The sequence below is a fragment of the Musca domestica genome, unplaced genomic scaffold (assembly GCF_030504385.1).
Source record: "Musca domestica strain aabys unplaced genomic scaffold, Musca_domestica.polishedcontigs.V.1.1 4, whole genome shotgun sequence".
Taxonomy (NCBI): domain Eukaryota; kingdom Metazoa; phylum Arthropoda; class Insecta; order Diptera; family Muscidae; genus Musca; species Musca domestica.
The window spans coordinates 13,150,634-13,174,530 of NW_026712328.1; the positions used below are offsets into that span (position 1 = coordinate 13,150,634).

At 33.2% G+C, this 23,897-nt stretch overlaps 5 protein-coding genes across 12 annotated transcripts in view; 1 reads left to right on the top strand and 4 right to left on the bottom strand.

Moving 5' to 3' along the window:
• The window catches only part of LOC101894940 (uncharacterized), a 193,321-nt gene extending 186,503 nt beyond the window's left edge, over nt 1-6,818 (bottom strand). The window contains exons 1-2 of the mRNA XM_059126584.1: nt 6,490-6,818; nt 54-646 (exon numbers count right to left, since the gene is read on the bottom strand). Coding sequence (XP_058982567.1) covers nt 54-646; nt 6,490-6,631 — 735 coding nt within the window. The 5' untranslated portion in view covers nt 6,632-6,818. The remainder of the gene's footprint in view (nt 1-53; nt 647-6,489) is intronic.
• A 1,639-nt stretch (nt 6,819-8,457) lies between these two features.
• Nucleotides 8,458-9,283, bottom strand: LOC101887584 (cyclin-dependent kinases regulatory subunit). Its single transcript, XM_011295293.3, has one exon. The coding sequence runs from the start codon at nt 8,964-8,966 to the stop codon at nt 8,742-8,744; it is 225 nt and encodes a 74-aa protein (XP_011293595.1). The 5' UTR covers nt 8,967-9,283; the 3' UTR covers nt 8,458-8,741.
• A 939-nt stretch (nt 9,284-10,222) lies between these two features.
• LOC131804152 (uncharacterized) lies at nt 10,223-11,900 on the bottom strand. Of its 2 annotated transcripts, none has more exons than XM_059126596.1 (2): nt 10,406-11,900; nt 10,223-10,314 (listed from the first exon to the last, which is right to left on the bottom strand). In XM_059126596.1, exon 1 carries the CDS (start codon nt 11,790-11,792, stop codon nt 10,491-10,493), a length of 1,302 nt encoding a protein of 433 aa, XP_058982579.1. In that variant the 5' UTR covers nt 11,793-11,900; the 3' UTR covers nt 10,223-10,314; nt 10,406-10,490. The 2 variants fall into 2 exon arrangements, with proteins under 2 accessions (XP_058982579.1, XP_058982580.1); XM_059126597.1 differs by having other exon boundaries at nt 10,223-10,334.
• A 9-nt stretch (nt 11,901-11,909) lies between these two features.
• On the top strand, nt 11,910-16,435 carry LOC105261995 (uncharacterized). Of its 5 annotated transcripts, XM_059126588.1 has the most exons (3): nt 11,910-13,390; nt 13,482-16,210; nt 16,302-16,435. In XM_059126588.1, exon 2 carries the CDS (start codon nt 13,657-13,659, stop codon nt 16,123-16,125), a length of 2,469 nt encoding a protein of 822 aa, XP_058982571.1. In that variant the 5' UTR covers nt 11,910-13,390; nt 13,482-13,656; the 3' UTR covers nt 16,126-16,210; nt 16,302-16,435. The 5 variants fall into 5 exon arrangements, with proteins under 5 accessions (XP_058982571.1, XP_058982572.1, XP_058982570.1 ...); XM_059126589.1 differs by lacking the exon at nt 16,302-16,435 and having other exon boundaries at nt 13,462-16,265; XM_059126587.1 differs by lacking the exon at nt 16,302-16,435 and having other exon boundaries at nt 13,482-16,265.
• A 580-nt stretch (nt 16,436-17,015) lies between these two features.
• The window catches only part of LOC101901264 (E3 ubiquitin-protein ligase RNF181 homolog), a 49,893-nt gene continuing 43,011 nt past the window's right edge, over nt 17,016-23,897 (bottom strand). For all 3 annotated transcript variants that reach the window (XM_011295296.3, XM_005186046.4, XM_005186047.4), the window contains 2 exons: nt 17,317-17,644; nt 17,016-17,252 (listed from right to left, as the gene is read on the bottom strand). In XM_011295296.3, coding sequence (XP_011293598.1) covers nt 17,118-17,252; nt 17,317-17,625 — 444 coding nt within the window. In that variant the 5' untranslated portion in view covers nt 17,626-17,644 and the 3' untranslated portion in view covers nt 17,016-17,117. The remainder of the gene's footprint in view (nt 17,253-17,316; nt 17,645-23,897) is intronic.

Consider the following 23,897-nt stretch of genomic DNA (forward strand, 5'->3'; position numbering starts at 1 on the left):
TTTTTATTTCAAAAATAGTAACTTTCTTATTGAATACATTTCACTACACTTGCCTCATCAATTATAGTTTTCCAGCCATGTTGTTTATGGTCATGTTTAGCGCATTCTGGACAACATGTACAGTCACATTTTGGACAGAAACGATCATGTGGTTTTTTGTGATATTTGCAGAAACCTGGCTTCAAAAAACGCTCCGTTTCTTTACTTTTAATTCTATTATCCAAAACTTGCAACTTATGCATTTTCAATGTTTTACCACATTTGTGTATTTCATCAAAACACCGTCGACAATAATACTGTTTACATTGACGGCATTTGCCCAGTGCAGGAACTAATTCGCATTCCGAACAATGTATTGTACCTTTTTTATTATTGTCAATCTGTGTAGTGGCCAGAAGTGTGCTGTTTGCTGAATTATCCTTGTTGTAGTAACGTAGATTAGTCAATTCGCCCAATAAATAGAAGTTCATATTAAAATGATCACGAAATTGAAAATTTTGTAACTGGCCATTATTTTCTGTTGGCAGTTCTATTGGATTTAGACAAATGTTGCACATAAGGGTTTGCCTGTTATTGACAATGCAGTTCTCACACAGGTTGTGTCCACAAGGTAGAAGAATGGGACGATTACTTCGGACAGTAACATCTGCAAATAAAAACAAGTAAAAATACATTAAGTACCATCCACCTTTGGATAAAGAAAACTTTCATATATAAAAGTATCTGATTTCAAACGTGTTGCGTGTTGCGTGTATGGGGACAATACAAAAACGGAAACCTCTATAGAAAATTTTATACTTCAAGGATTCTCATCTACCAAATCTTCTTAAATACCAAATTTGAAATAATTCCGTGGGTAAATATGACTAGGATTATCAAAATACCGAGGAGTTATCGGTGGGTATCGGTATATGTGCGCTATCGGAAAACGTGGGCCTAAATTTTCAATGTTCTGCCGCCGGCGCTAGAACCCATTCTGAACTACAAATAACCGTTTTTAGACAAATCTGTGGAAAAATGTAACAAAAGTTATTAAACTACTGAATATGCGGATGTACCATTATGTAGGAGCTGTACGAAAACGTGTACCTATACACACTATGTATAGCTCCTGTGGCGGAGTTACAACCCATTGCGAACTACAATTTTTAGACAAATCCGTGGATAAATATGGCAAAAAATCTGAAAAATACCGAATATCGGGAGGTACCGTAATATAGGGGCTATACAAAAACGAGTTGTACATAAAATGTTTCGTTACCGGAGCTAGAACCCATTATGGCCAATTATTAGACAAATCCGTGGGAAAATGTAGCAAAAATCATCAAAATATCGAATATATAGAGGTACCGTTATATGGGGGCTATACAAAAAGGCGGTCCTATACATACAATGTTTCGCCACCGCAGCTAGAACCCATTATGACCTACAAATACCATTTTTTAGACAAATCCGTGATAACATGTGGCGAAAATCATCAACATAATATGGCGGCAATACCAAAATGGACCGATATATCTAATTTTCAACCATCCTCGACACAATACAAACTGTTCTGCCAAATTTTGAAGTTCTACGTGGGCTGTATCGTACTTTCAACAGACAGGCCGTCGCACATCGTTGTATCGACATAGAATTTTATGTTGATTATGAATATATATACTTTATGGGGTCTACGACGAATATTTTGGGATGTTAGAAACGGAATGACAAAGTTAATATACCCTCCTTTTCAAGGTGGAGGATATAAAAATAGCACCTTTGTAAAGTTATATGAATTAAAGAAATGTAGTCAGTAGTGCAATTATTTTTTGGAAGTTAATGTAAAAAATAGGTAAAATTAAAAACTCTAGTAACATTTAAGAAAGTTGTTTCTATCGATAAAAAATAGCGACTACTTTATTATACCCTCCAGCATATCTTTAGTTATTTTTTATCTCATGGTGGAGGGAGTTAAAAGTTCGGCAAAATTACGTGGACGAACATGCATAGACGTACTCAGAATCAAAAGTAATTATGAAACTGTCTTGTTTCTTTATTTTGATCCCTGCAACACTATGTGTTGGGGGTATTATAAGCTTGATTGGGCCAAAAATTATGTAAGACGTCAAAGTATTGGTTTCCCACATAGGAAAGTATATATGGATCTTCCTATCTCGCCGAGCCGAGTCGATCTAGCTATGTATGTCCGTCCGTCTGTTAATTTGTAATCTCTCTACAGGTCGGAAATAAAATATTTTAGACAAATCAATTGATGAATGTGATCAAGACCAAGATGTTCCCTATTCGGAAAATTGAAAATTGTATGCGAAAAGGTATTCTACCCCATTAAAAACAAAGATGCCAAATAAGGGCCAAGGAATGAAAAAAGTGGGCAAAACGCCGAAAATAGCTTAAATTATATGATGGTTATATCAAAACGTGATCAGTTTTTGCAATGATGGTTTCTTCTCAAATTACCAAAATTTGCCGAAATTAGTATAAAAATATGGTTAGAATTTAAAATATGCTTGAAATCGGGTTGTACCCTTATCCGGGTACATGACCAAGGTATCTTGAAAGTTTAGGAAGAAATCCTTTTCTTACAAAATGCCTTTACTATATTGCATCCTTTATGTTCGGTATTTCACTGATTGCGGTCCCAATGAATTTTGCATTTTGAGTTCTCATTGGACGGATTATTATCATGTAAAAGAAGTTGGTCCGCCAGAATAAAAGCCTATTCTTTTTGGAGATGATCGCCATATATTTAGGGGTTGAAATGGACCAAAAAACTGCAAAATTGTCAGCAGGTCGTAATTATCGCCCGATCCTCATGCACATTTGAATGGGGGTTACCGGACATTGCAAAAGCCAAGCAGTTTTGGATGGCCATCCAAAAATATTCAATGTGTGAAGGAGTTTGCCAACTTTTGTAGACAAAATAAGAAAATGTCCATTCCAGTGACTTTTTGGAGAATTCACTTCTGACGTTAAGGCTGATTTCGTTGAAGAATATAGTCAAATGTCTGTATCTCATATAGATGCGTTTCAGTCAAAAACCAATAATAAATGTAATTCTTTTGCCACTTCTGAGAGATTATAGGTCTTTGGGAAATATTGGTTCCAGATCTAGGAAGACCATTTACGTGCAACATCTACCAATAAATTGGAAATGAGCAAATTAGTTTAAGTTGCTATTATTCGAAAATTAGAGAACGAAACCTGATGATTTTCTTTTATTATTTGTCACAATATCTTGTGGAATTCTTTCGAGTATCTCGCCTACATAAACTGTATCGTTTATTATAGTGTTGTAGGGTATTCAACGGTCGGCCCCACTCGACTGTAGCCTTTGCTTACTTGTTTTTTATTTATTTATTTTTTTTTTTTTTTTTTGCCAAGGTACCATTCCGAGATTTTATGATTTGTCAAAATCCGTCAAGCCGTTCTTGAGTTATATGTAAGCGTAGTAACTAACATAACTTCCTCTTCTTTAAGTCAAAATGGGGAAAATTATGCAAAATAAAACATTACAATTGTACATTTCAAAAGTCAAAATAAAAATGTTCAAATTTCACATTTTCAAGCGATTTTATTGGATTTAACGTCTGAATCGTTAAAATCAGATGAGCGGTTCTTGAGTTACGGTTATAAGTAACTAGCACAACTTTCTTTTATACATATATAGTTTTTCAATTAATACAGTTACCTAGCCCGTAGAGCCATGTTTAATCTTTAAAATTTTAATTAAAATTAAATATTAAAACAAATTATGGAAGAGAAACACAAAAATAAAATTACCACAAGAAAACCATGAACATTTTTTAAACAATATTTTGATTGAAGTGAGCGCAAATTTACGCTTATAAAATTTTAAGGAAGAATTGAATGTCCTAAGATTGGGCGGCAGATTGTTGAAAATACGAGCATTTCTTACATAAAAGATTTTTTGCAACAGAGGAGTCAAGTGTGCTATATGGATTTACGTGTTCCTTACAGATGTAGGAAACATAAACAGATCCAAAAGAGAAGATGTCCGAAATCTAAAGTTGACCCTTAATTCACAAAACAATCAAATGAACAACCATGAAACTCTTTCACAGAAGGAGATATATGATCACGACGTTTAACACAAAAAACATATTTCATAACCCAAATTACGGAAAACAAAACCACGAGTACCCCAAAAAAACTCAATACAAATTAAAAAGTGAGGCATAATCAAGGCATGGACCAATGAATTCTAATTTTCTTAGCCAACATTATAATAAAAAACAGCACAACTTTTTTAAAATAAAATTTACCTTGGACAGAATTAACATGCACATCAAATACCAAACCAGAATTAAGATACAAACCAAGACAATTCATCGAGCTTACAACATTTATAGGCGTCATATAAATAGAAACGTTTATTGAATCCACTTGCATTTTCCCAAAAAACATAACTTTAGATTTTTGAGTATTTACTGAAAGGCCGTTACAGGACAACTAAGTAACAAGTAAAAACAAGGCAAGGCTAAACCACTATAACTTTTGTTTTTCTAGATCTGAAGGCCTCTCTACTAGAATGAACATAATCGCTCTACTTCAGAATGATGAATGATGATGGAGTGTAAAGATTGTTTTCATACCCAAAGGAGGAAAACATAGTCACGAAAATGCTAAAGACTTTCGACCTTGTAAGCAACAAGATTGCCTTAAGGAGCGCTCAACAGATACAGCCCTACACGAAGTCGTTAAGACTATTGAGATGTTCTTGGAGAATACAATTAGTTTGTTTCCATTCGTACCTCGGGCATGTCTGCATGCTTCTAAAACTAGCAAGAAAAATAAAAACTAATGCTGATTACTGCACGCCTGCAATAACTTTTAATCAGCCTTTTAAAGTCCAGTTTCCTAGCAGCCTGTTTCCTCAATAGAATTTATCTTCGACAGTCAAGCGGCTCTCCTAGCTTTGAATAATGAATCATATATTTTCACGCCAAAGCTAGCTATAGAACGTAAAGAATAATAAGGGTCTTGTTGGTAACGACAAAGCACAAGGACTAGCTAGAACGGGATATGCATTTAACGAACTTCCGAAGTGTCAGTCGCAACATCAGTGGAAGTTTTTAAAATGGATATCTTCAAATACTATCTTTCAAAAGCAGAAGTCAAATGGGAGAATCAACAACTTCAAATGCACAAAGTTCCTGATTTGTCAAAAGAAAACGAAACCTGGGAAGTCTAACCAGCTACTGCTACTGGAACAAAGAATGAAAATTCTAGGACGGTTGTTCTATACGATCTTTCTGAAACAACGGAACTAGATTTTAGAGACCTTCTGAGATTTTTCATTTCATCAGGCTGGATATAATTAACAACATACAATAACGGAAAAACAATATCTACCCGAGTGGTAGACACCACGTAACGAAATCAGCATTTATATAAAGCCAAAGGAGCCCTTTCTGGTATTTGTGGTTTAGCCGGGGATTAACTTTCAGAATTACAAATATTAGGAATAGAATAGCAATTTTCGTATTTTTTTAATGTTATCCGATGACCAACCAAAAAGGTTGGCTACTGCTCTATCTCAAACTCAAACCCCGCGAAAAATCCGTGTCAATTGGTCTGTAATTTTGAAATCTAATGCGTTCGTGTGTTAAGGACCAATATTTCGAAGTGTTACAAACTATTAGACCCAATCAAACTGTTTCCGTATAACGAGAGTGTGAAATAAAAAAAACAACATTTCCATGAAGAAATATACATGGAATGTGTTTTTTTAGAGTTCATTTTCGAGTCGTCATACAGAAACAGGCCGTTTGAAAAATGAAGAAAAGTAGATACGTCTGAACGCCTACAATGCAGAGACACAATAGCTATTTGATGGGGAGATAGAAACATATCAGAACATATAGCACCATTTTAAAAGACAAGAATGTACTCTATAATTTGATATGTAGTTCTTTTCCCATAATGGATACTTTTTACTTTAATGGTTTTTCAAAAAGTTCAGTTACGAAAAAATAGATTTTCTTATATTTCTCATATGGTCTCATATTTCTTTGATAGATATTTCCATTTCCAAATCAGCATAGCCCCTACACTCAACCGAGCATAACTCAACATAAGGCAATGATAAATATATTGTTTATATCGGTTTAGTAGATCCGTGTCAAATATCCTGGAGCCGGATCCGCTCCGCCCGAAATTTTTTTCCGGAGTCAGTGTAAAATTGCCCACCACTTTTTTGCTAAAACAGAATTGTTCTTAGACGATTCAGTGGAATTTAACTAGAGTATAGCATTAATTATATAACACTATATTGAATTTTAATATCCTGTATAGCCAGTAGGATTTTCCATCTATCGCCGTTTTAACATTTTTTTTTTGACCTTGGCAACCCATCAATGCGGCTATGAAACGATACCGATGGAGCGCGTCGGTGCATTTTTTAATACAGTTGTAACGGTACGGTATACTTTCTAGACAATCCTCCCTCAATATCCTACTACCTACCTTTTGAATATTTGTCCTGAACATCGTACCAATGGGAAAACTCATAATGACACTTGGGACAATGATGATGGTTCTTCAAGACGTTGGCCACAAACTTGTGATCGAAGAGCTTTATGAGCTGAGGCTGTACGTTATTTTGCATTTTGCCACAATAAAATATTGAAAAAAATTATGCTTTCAAGAGCATAAAATTGGGACCGCTGTTCAAAACGATAAGATATAATCGAATATAGCAAATTTTCTTTTGTTATGCCAAAAAATTAGAAATGATCGGTAAGATTTGACCGGCAAACACTTGCGGATTCACTTGAATATGGAATTGTAAACGATGTAAACAAAACCACAGAAACATATTAGTATGATAAGGATAGAAACAAAAGGAATGAATTATCTAACGGTGTGTTCACACGGTGTTAATTCTTTTCAAATTATACAAATTAAGCTCAGTTCATACGAACAAAGCTTACGGTTAAGGAGAGCAAGTTTTTGAAAGGGCGGACCGAAGGAAAAGTTAAATTTCCTTGTTGAACTGTATATGTGTAAATTGAGTCCTACATTGAACACGTATTCATGAAACGCGGTATTTCACAATTTTATAGAAGTGGTTTGAAATCATCTGATTTGGCAAGTGAACAAATTGGTATACATATAGAAGAGAACTGCAATTTCCGACTTGCGTCGTCCCGATTTGCATCTTTTCGAGTTGTGTCGCTTTTCAAAAACCAGAAAATTCGATTTGCGTCGTTGCGATTCAAGTTGCGAGCTACATTGTGGATTACTATTTTGTTTTTGCATTTGCATTGCCTGATTTAGCATATTTTCTGCCGTTTAGCATTTTTACAACTTCTGGCAACAAAAATTTTCAAATTGCGTGAAATAAGGGGAATTCGATTTTCTTTATGGTGCTATATGTACATACATATGTAAATGAATTTAATTTTTGTTATGATTTTTTTTTTTTTTCATTTTTTGAAGTAAATGGAATAAATAAAATGTATTCATACTTGCTTTTTATCAAAAAATATATATATATTTGCTTTGTTTTGAATATTTTCCCAGGAAATTAAATTTTAGTGCATTTTGTATATGTATGGAAAAGGGTGATTCGATTGCGTCGTCGATTTTCCGTTCCCCATTAACGACGCAAGTCGGGGCTCTAGTGTATACTCAGATAAAATAGAATTCGTGCAAAAACAATTTCTGGTATTTGCCTTACGAGGTTTACATTGGAATAGAGATTTTGATTTGCCTTCTTATACTAGCAGGCTAAAATTAATTAGATTGCCTACACTTAAAATCAGACGTATTATGTTGAACTCCATGTTTGTACTAAACATATTAAATGGTAATATACCTTCAGATTTCCTAAACTCATCTATTAGAATAATTGTTCCGTTTAGATCTAATAGATACTAGCAATTATTATGTACTGTTTATCACCGCACGAATCATTAAATGGGCGAACCTCTTAGTAACATGTGTGTTGGCTTTAATTCTGGCTTAATTCTTTAAAGGGAGGTCGACCCTCAGTTGTCAGGGGTGGGAATGTGAGGCGTGGGAACGTTTGATAAAAGGAATTGCCAGTACGAGCATTTTTTTCCTTTTCTTTTTCTCCTACACAAACAAACAGATACTTGCCTAATATCGGCTTGTCGAAATTTCGAGAACTACGAATAATTACTTCGTTTGTAATGTGTAAACAGATGCTAGTTGTTTGTTTCACTGAACACACCCTTTGCATTAAACAAAAATGCCTGTAGATGTTCCATTGTTTTGCAAAATGTAAATATTTTAAGATCAGTCAGTGATCATTTAAACATTTCGTCAATAAATCCCATTTTTATTTATTTTTTTGGATTGAATAGTCCAGTTGTAATTCTATAATTTTTCTTTATAATCTGCACATGAATTTCAGAAGGCGTCTGATTAACCCGAGATCAAAAATAAAAGAAATTATTCAAATATCGATTATGCGAGTTTAAATTTTTATTCTTTATTTTGTTTTATATTAAGAAACAAAAGAACTAAACATTAAAATATTTTAGAGGAATAACGATGGCAGCAGACTGTAGTAATTGTAGTGGCCATGACAGACTAAAACTATAGATCAATCGGCAGACGATGCACACTCAATGGCAAATAATGTATTTCCAAATCCCTCAATGAATAGGATAATCTCAAATGGCAAATTATATTCGATATGTGGAGCAGGCTATGTACAATTCGAAAATTTTGTGATGCTTTTGAAATGATCACTGCTGTATGGGTCGTCGGAACAAAAGAATGTGAGGTTCTGGTTTATGGATCATGTAATGTATCCAGCCGCGAGATTGTTGTACCCCAATTGAACGCCATTCCGCTTCCGACATTAGGTGTGTTTTAGGTACCAACTTGACCAGCTCCTTGGGTAGCACCACATGTCTGTACTCATACTTCTCATCGTAATATTTGTCAGAATAGTAAATTTCCTTGCTCATTTTTGCAGAAGGTAAGCGAAGGACACTCGGACTATTCGAACGCGAACTTTTAGTTTTTGCCTCAAAGAATAAATATCAGTTATTTCTTCCTTTTGCAGTTATAACCATTTGTTTCCAGCAAAGTTAATTATAATCAGCAATTGTTTCCTTTTGTTTGAGAACACAAAATACTCCGAAAAAAAACTACGGAACAAATCAATTCACAAGACAAAATACGAAAAAGAAAAGTGACAGCGCCAAAATATAAACCGCCATTGCAGAAATGTCAGTATTCCGCTCTTTGTCTCTCAGAGATTGACAAAAAATGTTGCCAACTTTTCATACACAAAAATCGTCTGAATCCAAGGCAGATGTATTAGGTACTCGCATCAGCAACTTGCTACAACCCAACGCGTTACCTTACCATATAATTTCTTCATTGAATATTGAACAATTCGTTTGTGTGTGTTGAAAGTAGACATGAATATTAGAAAACGTGTAAATGTTTGAATTTAGAAAATATAAGGATAGGCTGAAATTTAAAAAATTTCAATTTTATGAGAGTTATTAGTTGGAAGATTTTAAGATATAGACCTGGCGTAATTGGCCAATACGTGAATTTGTATAGTACAAAATGAATTCTTTAATAGTATAATACAATACAGCTTTGAATGTTTATAACTTGAAAAATAAATAAATTAATGCCTGAAATTGATAAACATTTAAGATTAACCCACAGGGTTTATTAAATACAGGGGGTAATCTTGTATGTCTAGACACACACAGCTTTAGGAGGATATAAATCCCCCTCAGCTGTATATTCACATTGGAGATCTTCTGCTAATTTATTATCATGCGCAAATACAGTTTTAATTTTTGTTGGTATTAAGGTGAGAACACATAAAACGCTTCTTTGACTGGCTTAAGTCATCAGCTGACTTTTTCGTAGAGGAACAAAGGAGTTTTAGAGGAAAAAAGGAGTTTTTGACTTAGTTTAATTTTGGCCCTACCCTCCTTTGTTCTTTTCCAAAGAAACCAGCCGATGGCTGAAGTCAATCAAAAAAGCTCTTAATGTATTCTCACCTTTATTGTTCGAATGCAAAATGTAAAGAACGCTTTAGCGAAAACATTTGCAACGACACAGCTTCTGGGAGAATGAACTGTCAAACCAATTTCAAAGTTTTTAAATGCATTTTTTTTTTTTTTTGAAAATACATATCATAACAACCTTCGAATCGTTTTGTACAAGAAAACTTATAAAAATATGCTTAATAATATGAGTTTTTTTGAGCTTTAGGCCAGTTTTTTATTTTATTTCATTTTTGATCTCCGATATTTCGCAATTGTATAAATTGCATCTTCAGGGGATCTACAAGATAATATAATATTCTTAATATTACTATCACAGCATTGATTAGAAATAGAAACAAACACAATGTTATTACACAAAAATCGCTTACTTGTAAACAATAATCGTCAAGTTAACTTAATAACTACGATAGAATGCACTATCATCGTCGGCTGTTAATATTGCACTGATTTTGTTTACATATTGCACGATCTCTTCTTTTGTGTCAAATGCCTATAGCAATAAGCTGCGTTATCTGTGTCGCTCTTAAAATTTATTCTCTCTGTTGTGTGTAGATTGTTGATGTGTAACATTTCTAATGTGAGTCTTCTGTGGTAATGGTTTTCCGTTTGCAGTATTTTTACTTGTTCAAGGTTTGGCTGATGGTTGCTTGATATACAGTGTTCCGCAAGCGCTGTTTTTTGTGTGTAATTTTGGTTTCTCATTTTTAAATCAGACTTATGGGCTGATAGTCTAGTTTTCAATTTATTTTTTGTGGTACCAACATAATATTTCCCACATTTTTCGTTAGGGTTGCCATCGCATTGTATTTGGTATATCACATTGTGTTTATCAGGATTTTGTATTTTGTCTTTTGTATGGCTAAATAGCTTTTTGAGAGTGTTGTTGTTTTTCTGGGCTATTATATATTTGTTCTTGTCATATAAATTTGAGTTCTGGAATCGTTCTGATAAATTTGGTACGTAAATCATAGATTTATATATCTTTTCATCTTTTTGGGTTTCTCTAGTAGTATTCCGTCGTCCTATTAATCTATTTATTATTCTTATTGGAAAATTGTTGTTTGTTAGAATATCTCGGATTTTGTGTTTGTTCTTGTTATGGAATTTCTCGTCACTAATGCTCATTACTCTATGTACTAAATTTTTTGCAGTGTTTATAATCATTTGCTTGGGATGTTTCGAAAAGAAATTTATAATTCTTCCCGATGCCGTGGGTTTCTGATACCAGTCTAATTCTAATTTGTCCTTATTTCTATATATTATTGTGTCTAGATATGGTAAACATCCATTCATTTCATCCTCCATGGTGAATTTGATATTGTTGCTGAAACTGTTAAGTATATTCAATGTATCATTGATTGCATCTTCCCCAGTTATCACAAAAAGATCGTCCACGTATTTCGTTAATATTTTGGGTTTTGTCGTCAGTTTTTCCATGCAGGTGTCTAAGAGTTTCTCCATGACTATATCCGCCACAACTGGAGAAGCTGGTGAACCCATTGGCAGTCCTTTCTTTTGTTTATATATCTTGTCGTCGTATTTGAAATATCGGTTGTCTTTAATGCAAAATTTTAGAATACTTAAAAATAGGCCCTTTGTCATATTTGTGTATTCTTTTAGTTCTTCCCACCTTTCGTCGATTATTTGAATACCAAGATCTATCGGTATGCTTGGGAAGAGTGATACTACGTCAAACGAAACCATCCTGTCATTTTCTTTAATCGTCATATTTTTAACTTTGTTTTTGAACGCCATTGAGTCTTGAACGTTATATTTGGAGAATTTGGTAAGATTTTTTAAAATTTTAACCACATATTTGCACAGTTCTTCCGACGGAGAATTGATTGAAGAACAGATCGGGCGTAACGGTTCTTCAATCAATTCTCCGTCGGAAGAACTGTGCAAATATGTGGTTAAAATTTTAAAAAATCTTACCAAATTCTCCAAATATAACGTTCAAGACTCAATGGCGTTCAAAAACAAAGTTAAAAATATGACGATTAAAGAAAATGACAGGATGGTTTCGTTTGACGTAGTATCACTCTTCCCAAGCATACCGATAGATCTTGGTATTCAAATAATCGACGAAAGGTGGGAAGAACTAAAAGAATACACAAATATGACAAAGGGCCTATTTTTAAGTATTCTAAAATTTTGCATTAAAGACAACCGATATTTCAAATACGACGACAAGATATATAAACAAAAGAAAGGACTGCCAATGGGTTCACCAGCTTCTCCAGTTGTGGCGGATATAGTCATGGAGAAACTCTTAGACACCTGCATGGAAAAACTGACGACAAAACCCAAAATATTAACGAAATACGTGGACGATCTTTTTGTGATAACTGGGGAAGATGCAATCAATGATACATTGAATATACTTAACAGTTTCAGCAACAATATCAAATTCACCATGGAGGATGAAATGAATGGATGTTTACCATATCTAGACACAATAATATATAGAAATAAGGACAAATTAGAATTAGACTGGTATCAGAAACCCACGGCATCGGGAAGAATTATAAATTTCTTTTCGAAACATCCCAAGCAAATGATTATAAACACTGCAAAAAATTTAGTACATAGAGTAATGAGCATTAGTGACGAGAAATTCCATAACAAGAACAAACACAAAATCCGAGATATTCTAACAAACAACAATTTTCCAATAAGAATAATAAATAGATTAATAGGACGACGGAATACTACTAGAGAAACCCAAAAAGATGAAAAGATATATAAATCTATGATTTACGTACCAAATTTATCAGAACGATTCCAGAACTCAAATTTATATGACAAGAACAAATATATAATAGCCCAGAAAAACAACAACACTCTCAAAAAGCTATTTAGCCATACAAAAGACAAAATACAAAATCCTGATAAACACAATGTGATATACCAAATACAATGCGATGGCAACCCTAACGAAAAATGTGGGAAATATTATGTTGGTACCACAAAAAATAAATTGAAAACTAGACTATCAGCCCATAAGTCTGATTTAAAAATGAGAAACCAAAATTACACACAAAAAACAGCGCTTGCGGAACACTGTATATCAAGCAACCATCAGCCAAACCTTGAACAAGTAAAAATACTGCAAACGGAAAACCATTACCACAGAAGACTCACATTAGAAATGTTACACATCAACAATCTACACACAACAGAGAGAATAAATTTTAAGAGCGACACAGATAACGCAGCTTATTGCTATAGGCATTTGACACAAAAGAAGAGATCGTGCAATATGTAAACAAAATCAGTGCAATATTAACAGCCGACGATGATAGTGCATTCTATCGTAGTTATTAAGTTAACTTGACGATTATTGTTTACAAGTAAGCGATTTTTGTGTAATAACATTGTGTTTGTTTCTATTTCTAATCAATGCTGTGATAGTAATATTAAGAATATTATATTATCTTGTAGATCCCCTGAAGATGCAATTTATACAATTGCGAAATATCGGAGATCAAAAATGAAATAAAATAAAAAACTGGCCTAAAGCTCAAAAAAACTCATATTATTAAATATATTGGAAAATAGGTCGAAAAAACTCACACTTATAATATATAACACGGAGAGCACGCCGAATACCAACAACATGATCTACAGAAACATCAAGTATAAAAACAACATCAAACACAGCATTAACAAACACAAAAACACAAAAGTGAAGATTGCCAAAACAAAATGCTCTTTAACTTTTCTAATTCGATGTCGTAACAACGGCATCATTCCTAACTTTATTAAAAATGCCTTAAAAAATATTCACAATATTTTTAAGACACCTCAAATATACCACATTAAAAATACATTAAAGGGATACATTGATACTTTTCAAAACAAGATTCTCAATCTACTAATTAAACAGAAACATTACGAAATAAAGAACAATCAAAGGGATCAACAAAATATAGAAAAAACTTTGGGAGAAAATCTAACACAACAAGAGATAAACATAGTTACTCAAAACGAAAGCAAAATAATATCGAACATGGAGAACGAAATAAAAAACACACAGAAAAGAAAATTCGAAAAACTTAAACAACAACAAATGATACAACTTGGCATAAAACAGAATGATAAATGGTTTGTAAACAAAACAAACACTCAATTCCCCGATGACGTGAAATGGCTTCTTTCGCTTGGAGAGAAATTTGGACTTCCAACAACAAAATCACAATTCCCACTATTTAAACTAATAGCAGACGGCGAAGACGTAATACAAACATGGAATGACAAAGAACAACAAGAAATGATGAGGACAAAGTTCACAACAATGATAGACACACATATGAATAAGATGAAAGAGAGTGAACGAGATAAATTTATCAACAGCACAGTGGACCGCACCAAAACTTTTTTGAAACAAAATAAAAATATATTAATTTTAAATGCTGACAAAGGAAATGTTACGGTTGCAATGGACATTAATGACTACAAACAGAGGATGAACAGTATTATTTCAGATATGATGACATATCAACGGGTGAACAAAGATCCAACAACAGGTTTGATAAAAAAGAATAATGAACTGGTGGAGGAGCTATACAAAAACAACATTATTACGACAATGGAAAAGAAAAAACTCAGAAGTGACGTGGCTACAGCTCCAAGATTGTATGGACTACCAAAAATCCACAAGGTAGATTTCCCGTTACGCCCGATCTGTTCTTCAATCAATTCTCCGTCGGAAGAACTGTGCAAATATGTGGTTAAAATTTTAAAAAATCTTACCAAATTCTCCAAATATAACGTTCAAGACTCAATGGCGTTCAAAAACAAAGTTAAAAATATGACGATTAAAGAAAATGACAGGATGGTTTCGTTTGACGTAGTATCACTCTTCCCAAGCATACCGATAGATCTTGGTATTCAAATAATCGACGAAAGGTGGGAAGAACTAAAAGAATACACAAATATGACAAAGGGCCTATTTTTAAGTATTCTAAAATTTTGCATTAAAGACAACCGATATTTCAAATACGACGACAAGATATATAAACAAAAGAAAGGACTGCCAATGGGTTCACCAGCTTCTCCAGTTGTGGCGGATATAGTCATGGAGAAACTCTTAGACACCTGCATGGAAAAACTGACGACAAAACCCAAAATATTAACGAAATACGTGGACGATCTTTTTGTGATAACTGGGGAAGATGCAATCAATGATACATTGAATATACTTAACAGTTTCAGCAACAATATCAAATTCACCATGGAGGATGAAATGAATGGATGTTTACCATATCTAGACACAATAATATATAGAAATAAGGACAAATTAGAATTAGACTGGTATCAGAAACCCACGGCATCGGGAAGAATTATAAATTTCTTTTCGAAACATCCCAAGCAAATGATTATAAACACTGCAAAAAATTTAGTACATAGAGTAATGAGCATTAGTGACGAGAAATTCCATAACAAGAACAAACACAAAATCCGAGATATTCTAACAAACAACAATTTTCCAATAAGAATAATAAATAGATTAATAGGACGACGGAATACTACTAGAGAAACCCAAAAAGATGAAAAGATATATAAATCTATGATTTACGTACCAAATTTATCAGAACGATTCCAGAACTCAAATTTATATGACAAGAACAAATATATAATAGCCCAGAAAAACAACAACACTCTCAAAAAGCTATTTAGCCATACAAAAGACAAAATACAAAATCCTGATAAACACAATGTGATATACCAAATACAATGCGATGGCAACCCTAACGAAAAATGTGGGAAATATTATGTTGGTACCACAAAAAATAAATTGAAAACTAGACTATCAGCCCATAAGTCTGATTTAAAAATGAGAAACCAAAATTACACACAAAAAACAGCGCTTGCGGAACACTGTATATCAAGCAACCATCAGCCAAACCTTGAACAAGTAAAAATACTGCAAACGGAAAACCATTACCACAGAAGACTCACATTAGAAATGTTACACATCAACAATCTACACACAACAGAGAGAATAAATTTTAAGAGCGACACAGATAACGCAGCTTATTGCTATAGGCATTTGACACAAAAGAAGAGATCGTGCAATATGTAAACAAAATCAGTGCAATATTAACAGCCGACGATGATAGTGCATTCTATCGTAGTTATTAAGTTAACTTGACGATTATTGTTTACAAGTAAGCGATTTTTGTGTAATAACATTGTGTTTGTTTCTATTTCTAATCAATGCTGTGATAGTAATATTAAGAATATTATATTATCTTGTAGATCCCCTGAAGATGCAATTTATACAATTGCGAAATAGCGGAGATCAAAAATGAAATAAAATAAAAAACTGGCCTAAAGCTCAAAAAAACTCATATTATTAAATATATTGGAAAATAGGTCGAAAAAACTCACACTTATAAAATATGCTTAAATATATAATGTTCCCAAATGTTGATGTATCTGCCTGTATTCTTCTACCATTACAAATTTGCAGTTTTCTTCCATATCATAAAGGGAAAATCGGTTATCGTAGTAAAAACTCTTACATTCTTGCAGTTTTGGAATAGACCAACTAATACAGCTCAACATCATGCAGCCAAATTACATCAAGGGTGAAAATACAAAAAGCGCATATTTGGCTGGCTTCTTCGTAGATGAACAAAGGAGTTTTAGGTTGACTTAGTTCGATTTTGGCCCTAGACTCCTTTGTTTATTTCCGAAGAAGCAAGCCGATGACTTAAGCCAGCTGTATATGTATGTATTATGTATTCCCACCTTAAGGCAATCGCATTGTGGCTTTGAAATGTTTGTGGTTTGTTTGGAGTACAAAACGATTGAAAATGTAAAACTTTGTGACTTCGTGTGAGCGGCACCTTAATCGTTTCGTTTGTTTTCGTACCATGGAAGAATTGTATAAATGTTAGCATGATATTACCTTGTATAGTTTTCCAATGCACAAACTAAACCCAAAATAAAAAAAAAAAACACAACCAATCTTTTAAAGCCTACTTCCATTTATTCAAAATATGTTTGTACTTATATCTATCTACCCACATCCCTTTCCAACTGTATTCATGTGTCTGTAAATTTATATATTTAGGAGAACATTGAATCCAATAAATTACTTTGCCTCTCTCGTCGATTTGATTCATCTTGACGATAACGTCTTAATTCTTCATATGCTTCATCATCAGTTTCGAGCTCAAAGCGACACAATGGACAGGAATTCGCCTAAAAAAATATACAAAATCAAGATTTTCGGACACGCAATTAGTTAAGCGAGAATTGTACTCACTTTCTTAAGCCACAGCAATACACATTCCTCGTGAAATTCGTGCTTACAAGGCAGAATTTTGTATTTTTCCCCGTTCTCTGCCGGCTGTTTGCAGACAGCACATTCAAGATTGTCTTTGTCATCACTATCCGTTACCTCATGAAATGGTAATTCAGCAATAGCTCTTTTAGATGCTTCTGGTACCTCTATTTCCATATCTATGCCATTCATAATGGCTAGTACTTGCAAACGTTTGTAATGCCGATCGAAGTCATTGGCTCCCTCAGGACCGGTGGGTACGTGGCCCAGTTCATCAAAATAATCCGACATTGAATAGTTTTAACACAATCTAAAAATGGAATGGAATTAAACGGTTTAATTATATTGATTCTTATCTCTATAGATTTTTTTCTGTCAGGGCAATGAACTGTCAAACCAATTTTGAATTTGAAAATTTTCAATATTTATTTTTTTACCGATTTTTGAAAAAACATTTTAAAAATGTTGACATATTACCATGGTGTTGAATAAAAAAAATAATTTGAAATGACATAATACAAAAGAAATTCATATTTTCGACGTTGATGGGACTTACTATTATCTTAACCTACTTTAAGAAGATTTATTTGAAGTATATTATAATGGATGTGGCACTTAAATTTCAAATCTAGTGGGTTAACCCGTTTATATGTAAACGTACAGTAAATTAAATTTTGTGGAAAAAATCATTAAAATAATCAAAACCAATTGTTGCATATTTAAAAGTCTACTCGACACTATAAAGGTGAGAATACATAAACCGCTTTTTTTGTCTGACATAAGCCATCGGCTTGCTTTTGGTTGACTTAAGCTGGGAATACATAAAGCGCTTGTTTGGCTGGCTTAAGTCATCGGCTGGCTTCTTCGGAAATGAACAAAGGAGCCTAGGGCCAAAATCGAACTAGGTTAACCTAAAACTCCTTTGTTCATTTACGAAGAAGCCAGCCAAATATGCGCTTTATGTATTTCCAGCCTTAGTTCAATTTCGGCCCATAATTCATACTTGCTACCACGGTAAAAGTATACAGGTAGATGCATCAACGCTTGGGAACATTGTTATGTCAAAAAAATTTAAATGTATTTTCAAATATAAGTAGATTTTCATATGTTTTTTTATACCACATCACCCGGAGCTTATTATAATTTGCGATTTTCAACAAATTTTACAAATTTAAATAATTTTTCATTCAACATTTTCAATTCCAAAATTGGTTTGACAGTTCATTGTCCCAGCAGCTGTGTCGATGCATCTACATATATTCTTCTACCATGCTTGATACCATGGTACAGTGATATCAAGGTAGGGCTATGATACCATATGATTTCAATTTTTTTATTTTCTTGGCTTAATATGTCATCTTTATTTGTTTATGTATGTGTTTTCTTTTCAATAACAAAAAAATGTTCAGAAAACATTCAAATTCGGATGTTTTCAAAATGTTTATTTCATCGTATGCATCGACAAAATCTAGAGTTTTTGTGGCGAAATAATCCTTTAGAGATATATATAGAAGCTGGTTTTGAAAATAAGTGTTGACCTTTCATTCAGTTTTCGCGGTATTCAATTATTTATTCAAAGTAAATGCAACAAGTTGTTTCATTTTTTTATTGTTTTGATACTAATTCTGACATTACAAGCCAAACAGGTAGAACTCTATACTTGCAATTTTTTCAAAGTTGACCTACCTTCTACCATGGTATCAAGCATGGTACAATGAAGAGAAGGTAGGTCAACTTTGAAAAAATTGCAAGTATAGAGTTCTACCTGTTTGTATCAATACAATAAAAAATCAAACTTGTTGCATTTATTTTGAATAAATAATTGAAAACCGCGATAACTGAATGAAAGGTCAACACTTCTTTTCAAAATCATGTACTATATATCTCTAAAGGATTATTTCGCTACAAAAACTCTAGATTTTGTCGATGCATGCGTTGAAATGAACATTTTGAAAACACCCGAATTTGAATGTTTTCTGAACAATTTTTTGTTATTGAAAAGAAAACACATACATAAACAAAAAAGATGACATATTAGACCAAGAAAATAAAAAAAATTAAAATCATATGGTATCATAGCCCTACCTTGATATCATTGTACCATGCTTGATACCATGGTAGAAGAATATAGGTAGTCGCACCGACACAGCTGCTGGGATAAAGAACTGTCAAACCAATTTTGAAATTGAAAATTTTGAATGAAAATTTATTCAAATTCGTTAAAACTGTTGTAAATTACATATCATAACAAACTCTGATTGACGTTGTATAAGGAAACATATAAAAATCTACTTATTTTTGAAGAAATCTTTTAAAAAATTTGACATATCAATGTTCCAAAGTGATGATGCATCTACCTGTATTCTTCTAACATGCTTGCTACGCTCCTTTATTCTTTTATGAAGAAGCCAGGAGTTTTAGGTTGACGTAGTCGATTTTGGCCCTTGGCTTCTTTGTTCATTTACGAAGAAGGCAGCCGATAAGCCAGCCAAATCAGCGCTTTATTTATTCCCACCTTAAAGATGAGGGTACATAGGAAGCATGACAACATGGCTAGGCATATTAATGTCAAATTATAAAGGGAAAAGACGGCAGAATTTGAGTGCGGCTCTGACATCCCTTTATGATATGTCACAAAATTATTTCGGCGATTCATACCTTAGAAAGACTAATTTTATTTGTAAAGTTTAAACGTATAGAAATAGAGATTTAAACCTTTCATCTTAAGGAAACTTCTTCGTTGCTGGGTTAATCTAAAAGCGCTATTAGACAACAATTCTTAATAATGTAGGTAAATCCGGATAAATTTTTAATTGTAAATAAGATATAAGTCAGTCCTAATGTATCATAATCCCAGAATAAGAATTTTGCCAAAATCTTCACAATACCTGATATATAGGTACTGTACTAAAATGAAAACACACATTTACAATTTCCTGTAATGAGTTTAGTTCCAGATTCCAAAATTCAGAGTACATCCCATTCCAACCACTCACACTTTATACCAAACTTAGTACTTTTAGTACACTATAAATTACACCTTTTCAAAAAAATCAAGAATTCCACATCTATTCGTACACTATACACCAAATCCAGTGCTTTTTGTACACCAAGAATTTCGCATTTTCAAAAACACTGTATTGTCTAAATTCTACACACCCACAGTGACTCTTAAGCTGGGAATACATAAGGGCGGAAATACATAAAGCGCATATTTGGCTGGCTTAAGTCGTCGGCTGGCTTCTTCGTAGATGAACAAAGGAGTTTTAGGTTGACTTAGTTCGATTTTGGCCCTAGGCTCCTTTGTTCATTTCCGAAGAAGCCAGCCAGATAAGCGCTTTATGTATTTCTACCCTAAAGCGCATATTTGGCTGGCTTAAGTAATCGGCTGGCTTCTTCGGAAATGAACAAAGGAGACTAGGGCCAAAATCGAACTAGGTCAACCTAAAACTCCTTTGTTCATCTACGAAGAAGCCAGCCGAAGACTTAAGCCAGCCAAATATGCGCTTTATGTATTTCCAGCCTTATACCAAAATCTATAATTCCACCTCTTTCCCTACAGTCCATACCAACTATAGTATCATTCAGTCCTGTTCGTACCATGATGAAATTAAGAAGTAAAGTCATTTCAAATAACCATACCCATCTCTTCATTTTTTGTAATTTACCGTGTCAAATTTTAATACTTAGAAATCAGGTTCCCATCTCTGGTTTATGTACAATTGATTTGAAAATGAGATGTCAAATGAAATTTTTTGAAAAAATTGTAAACACATGATTGCATGACTTTACCTTCTTCATTCTAACATGGTTCGTACACAAAAGTAGTACGATTTTCCAAACCCATCTTCTTATCTAAACGCTACCCAGTCACATCGATGTCTATACCAATATTCAAAATTCTATCTCTTTTCATACATAATATACCAAATTTAATACCCTTTAGTACTTTTCGTATACTTCGCATTATTTATTTATTAAATAAACTACCTTATCGCAGTTATCTCAAGGTATAATAATACAGGTAAAAGCATGTGTTGTTGTACAACAAACATAACAACCACATACAACATTGTTTTTTGTACGTAATACAAGTGTGAAATTTATATGTTCAAAAATGTATTTTAAATAAATAATTTTAATTTCAAAAATGTTTATTTTCCAGCCTTATACCAGCCTTATACCAAAATCTATAATTCCACCTCTTTCCCTACAGTCCATACCAACTATAGTATCATTCAGTCCTGTTCGTACCATGATGAAATTAAGAAGTAAAGTCATTTCAAATAACCATACCCATCTCTTCATTTTTTGTAATTTACCGTGTCAAATTTTAATACTTAGAAATCAGGTTCCCATCTCTGGTTTATGTACAATTGATTTGAAAATGAGATGTCAAACGAAATTTTTTGAAAAAATTGTAAACACATGATTGCATGACTTTACCTTCTTCATTCTAACATGGTTCGTACACAAAAGTAGTACGATTTTCCAAACCCATCTTCTTATCTAAACGCTACCCAGTCACATCGATGTCTATACCAATATTCAAAATTCTATCTCTTTTCATACATAATATACCAAATTTAATACCCTTTAGTACTTTTCGTATACTTCGCATTATTTATTTATTAAATACACTACCTTATCGCAGTTATCCCAAGGTATAATAATACAGGTAAAATCATGTGTTGTTGTACAACAAACATAACCACATACAACATTGTTTTTTGTACGTAATACAAGTGTGAAATTTATATGTTCAAAAATGTATTTTAAATAAATAATTTTAATTTCAAAAATGTTTATTTTTGAAATTTGGATTATTAAATTTAAAATGCAGGAAATAGCTGGTAGAATCAAGAAGGTAGTCTGAACTTTCTGTAATTTACCTTGTTAATTTTAACAGCATAGTAAACTGGTTCCCTCTCTGATTTGTGTAATACAATTTGACAATGAGATGTTGTCAAAGGTATTGCATGACTTCACCTTCTTCCATGAATAGTTCTTAACATATTTAATTTTAATGCTTTCATATAATTCCCCTGAATGTATAATTGTTAGCTGTAGGTCCAAATATCTCAACACTTCAAGTAATCGCTAGAAAATCAACATACCTTTCAAATTTAAACCAAACTGCATATATACAAAAATTTTTACAATTTTAAGAAACATGATATATATGACTATATTATCTATAGCTGGAAATACATAAAGAGCATATTTGGCTGGCTTAAGTCATCGGCTGGCTTCTTCGAAGACAAGGTAGATCTAATAGGTAACCGCATCGGCGAATTGCTACAACAAAGCAACTTTTGTGGTACCCTCAAATGTCAAAATTGGCATCTAAGGCGAAAAACATAGATTCGCCAACGTTGCGGCAAATTTGCTTCAACCAATCAGAAACGAGGTGTTTGTTTACATTTTATTTTGTGTGCCTCTCGTCGTAAACGAACTTCGCAATAAAAGTTTTTATTATAAAACAAATAAGAGTAAAATAAGTATTAATTGTTGTATTGCGATATTTTTTAAACCAAGAAACTTATAATGACTATATTTTACTGGTTTAAACCGAAAGTTTTCCGGTTTGCTTTGGGTATCTTTGATGTTGAGGCTAACTTAATTCTTAAAGCTGCATTCCATTCTAACCTCCTTCCTTCATTTTCTTTTAATTTTTTTACTGGTTTCACTCTAAACTTGCTCTTAAATTATTTGAAATATTATAAAAAGGTACTTTTAGGGAAGACAACATAAACAAATTTGTTGTTGCATTCATTTAGGGCGAATTCTTCATTACAACAATTTGTTTTGACATTTAATGGTGCCGTCAGCTGGGCTGATGCTATTACCTAGTACATCTACCTTGTTCGTAGATGAACAAAGGAGTTTTAGGTTGACTTAGTTCGATTTTGGCCCTAGGCTCCTTTGTTCATTTCCGAAGAAGCCAGCCGATGACTTAAGCCAGCCAAATATGCGCTTTATGTATTCCCAGCTTTAAGTCATCCCGCCCTTAAGGGCTAAGTACATAAGAAGCTTAAAGTCATGGCTAGGCATATTTTGTGACATTTCACAAAGGGATTACAGAGCCGCACTAAACAAAAAAGAATTCAAGCTACTTTCTTACTCTAGGTGCCACACTTAGTACCATTTGGTATAATTGCCAGTTTGGTATAATCGCCATTTTGTCGATCACACGCAGAGTGATAGAGCGAAGAGTCGTATAAGATATCTTAAGAGAGTCGTATAAGTCATCTTAATTAATTTCAAAATTTTTCATTTTAAGAATTTTGATTATTAATTTTAAAATGCAGAAAAATTGTTCTTAAAGTATTTAATGCTTTTACATCATTCCCCTGAATGTATAGTTCTTAGATGTAGCTCCAAATATCTCAACGCTTCAAGAAATCGCTAGAAAATTGTGGAAAAAGCAACATACCTTTTAAATTGAAACAGAACTACATTCTTATATAAAGTATTCTACATTTTGCCATTTTAGGAAACAAGAAAAATACGACTATATTAATTAATGTGATGTCGTAGTTCCTTTTCCGCACTATCGCGCC